Source organism: Ailuropoda melanoleuca, chromosome 6 (assembly GCF_002007445.2).
Source record: "Ailuropoda melanoleuca isolate Jingjing chromosome 6, ASM200744v2, whole genome shotgun sequence".
Lineage (NCBI taxonomy): Eukaryota > Metazoa > Chordata > Mammalia > Carnivora > Ursidae > Ailuropoda > Ailuropoda melanoleuca.
In genome coordinates, this window is record NC_048223.1 from 101877620 (window position 1) to 101880090 (window position 2471).

At 49.0% G+C, this 2471-nt stretch overlaps 1 protein-coding gene across 1 annotated transcript in view; it reads right to left on the reverse strand.

Annotated features, from left to right (window-relative positions):
* Nucleotides 1-6: 6 nt before the first annotated feature.
* SEC31B (SEC31 homolog B, COPII coat complex component) overlaps nucleotides 7-2471 on the reverse strand; it is a 35954-nt gene continuing 33489 nt past the window's right edge. The window contains exons 20-23 of the mRNA XM_034663617.1: nucleotides 1987-2164; nucleotides 1031-1345; nucleotides 716-774; nucleotides 7-415 (exon numbers count right to left, since the gene is read on the reverse strand). Coding sequence (XP_034519508.1) covers nucleotides 128-415; nucleotides 716-774; nucleotides 1031-1345; nucleotides 1987-2164 — 840 coding nt within the window. The 3' untranslated portion in view covers nucleotides 7-127. The remainder of the gene's footprint in view (nucleotides 416-715; nucleotides 775-1030; nucleotides 1346-1986; nucleotides 2165-2471) is intronic.

The following is a 2471-nucleotide window of genomic DNA, read 5'->3' on the forward strand; positions in this document are numbered from 1 at the left end:
GACTGGCAAGCTGTCCTTCTCATAGATTCCCTATGGACTAGTCCTCAGTGATTCAGTGTCACACTGCTCCCACTAGAGCAGAGTTGGGGAAAGGGGCACCCCCTCTTCTCTGTAGTAAGAACATTTGCTACCTGTCTACACCAGTTCCCCAGTGCAGTATTGGCCTCCCCCTTGAGGAATGAGGCCCATCTACCATGCTCCCTGCTTTTCTATACCCAAGGAGAGTTGGAAAGTTTCCAAGAGGAGGGGAACACACTGTTCCTCTCACCTGCAGGCTGAATTCTCCTGGAGCTCCTGGGGGAGCATGGCCCACACCAAGGACAGAAGGCTGTGAGGAAAGGACCCCTCGTGGCTCAGGGGTGAGGCTCACAACTGGAGCAGTAATCGGTGCTAGGGGCATAAATATCTCTGGTAACTAGAGACAGAGAAAGAAAGGCATATGAGTCGAAGCTGAGAGACTTCCTAGCCCTGCTTTGAGAGAGCAACAGAAGTTCTGAGTGAGCAAGGGGACAGAGTAGCAAGTAGGGAACCAGGAGTTGGGGAGACTGATACATGCATGCAAAAAGGAAAGAGGAGATGGCTGAGGGGAGAATGAGTGGAAAAAGGGACAGGATAGTGTGTGTGCCTGACAAGGGGATGGGCTGAATTCTGGAAGAAACTAGAATGTGGGTCATTAGTGAATGTATGAGGGGCAGGTGGCAAGAGATGAACGGACCTTTTTCCTCTGGAGGTTTGCCCTGAGCACTAGGGCGTTTTTCAAGGAATCTTGAGGTCCTGCATAGCACAAAGATAGAGGTATTTAGGGGCACAGTCAGGAGCACTGGAAATTTTCAGTTTGAAGGCCAGTAAAATTATTTTAGTTGGCGTCGATCACACCTCCCTTTGCAGACCAGCCATACTCTTAGTTGCCATTCTCCAACCCAATGGCCCCAATTCACTGGCATGAGGAAAGATTCCTAAGGTGGTCGTGGAGGGGGGAAGAGAAGGAGGCAATGACCCAGAAGACGGAAGCCATGGAAAGAAGACTGACCTGGGTGAGCAGTCAAGAGGCCAGTAGTCGGGAAGGCACTAGAGCATGCGGCACCTGGCCCTCCTGGAGGGTGTGTCACAGAGAAATTGACAGGAGGGGCTAGGGACTGAAGGCTTGTAGGGCTGACACCTGGTAGTCTCACAGGAAGCGAAGGGAACAGTCGAGTAGTCTCAGCCAGGGAGGTAGAGGCAGGCTGTATGACGTCTGGGGGTACCATGGGTGGAGGTGCACCAGAAAGAGGCCATGTTCCAGGGAACCCCATGGGGTTAGGAACTTGGGCTTTTTGCCCTCTTAATAGTGGTGACTCAAATAAAGCTGAAAAGGAACAGAAACAGGTCATTTTCCACCAAACTTCAATTTGGGAGAGACTTGGAGCTATCAGTGAAAAATAAGGCAGCAATAAAACAAACAAACCTAAAAATGATAATGAAAGAGTAATATATGTGTATGGAGATCTGCCATTTACAAAGTACTTTTAACTATTCCTCATTTGAGGGGCGCCTGGGTAGCGCAGTCGTTAAGTGTCTGCCTTCAGCTCAGGGCGTGATCCCGGCATTCCGGGATCAAGTCGCACATCGGGCTCCTCCGCTGGGAGCCTGCTTCTTCCTCTCCCACCCCCTGCTGTGTTCCCTCTCTCCCTGGCTGTCTCTCTGTCACACAAATAAATAAAATCTTAAAAAAAAAAACTATTCCTCATTTGACCCTAAAAACAATCCTGTGGGGTTGAAGTGACCAATATGATAGCTATTCTCACTTCTCAAAAGAAACAGTGGCTAAATCTCTTGCCCTTAGACACAAAGCCAGTAAGTGATAGTACTGGGGATTCAGACTTCAAATTCCAAGCTCCTCTCACTACATAGTACACATAATGCTCCCTAAATCCATTCTGGCCATGCCAACTGTTTTCCTCTGTGTTCTGTCCAGACAAATCTCGACTCACTCACTCACTCACTCACCAGGCCTTACACCAGACGCCAAGGGCAAAGGCTGGGCTGCCTGGAGATCAGGTGCCCTGTAGTCCCTTATAGTCTGTGTTTGGGAGATTTGATAAGGGCCAGGATGGGAAGGTATCAAGGGTGTCACTAGTGATGACTGAGGTGTGAAAATCCTTGGCCTTGGAGAAGGAGTTGGAACCTGTGAAGAGAAAAAAGGGTCAGTACTTGGAAAGGAAAAGAAAGGTAAGTAATTGAAAAGAGAAGAACAATAAAGAATATGAAACAAAAAGCCAGCTCTTAAAATAAAAATCAACAGAACTGATTAAGTCTCTATAAAAAGTGACAAAGGGGTGGCACCTGGGTGGCTCAGTCCATTAAGCATCTGCCTTCGACTCCAGTCACGATCCTGGAGTCCTAGGATCCCTGTGTCAGGCTCCCTGCTCAGTGGGGAGTCTGCTTCTCCTTCTCCCTCTGCCCTTCTCCCTGCTCATGCTCTCTCTCTCTCT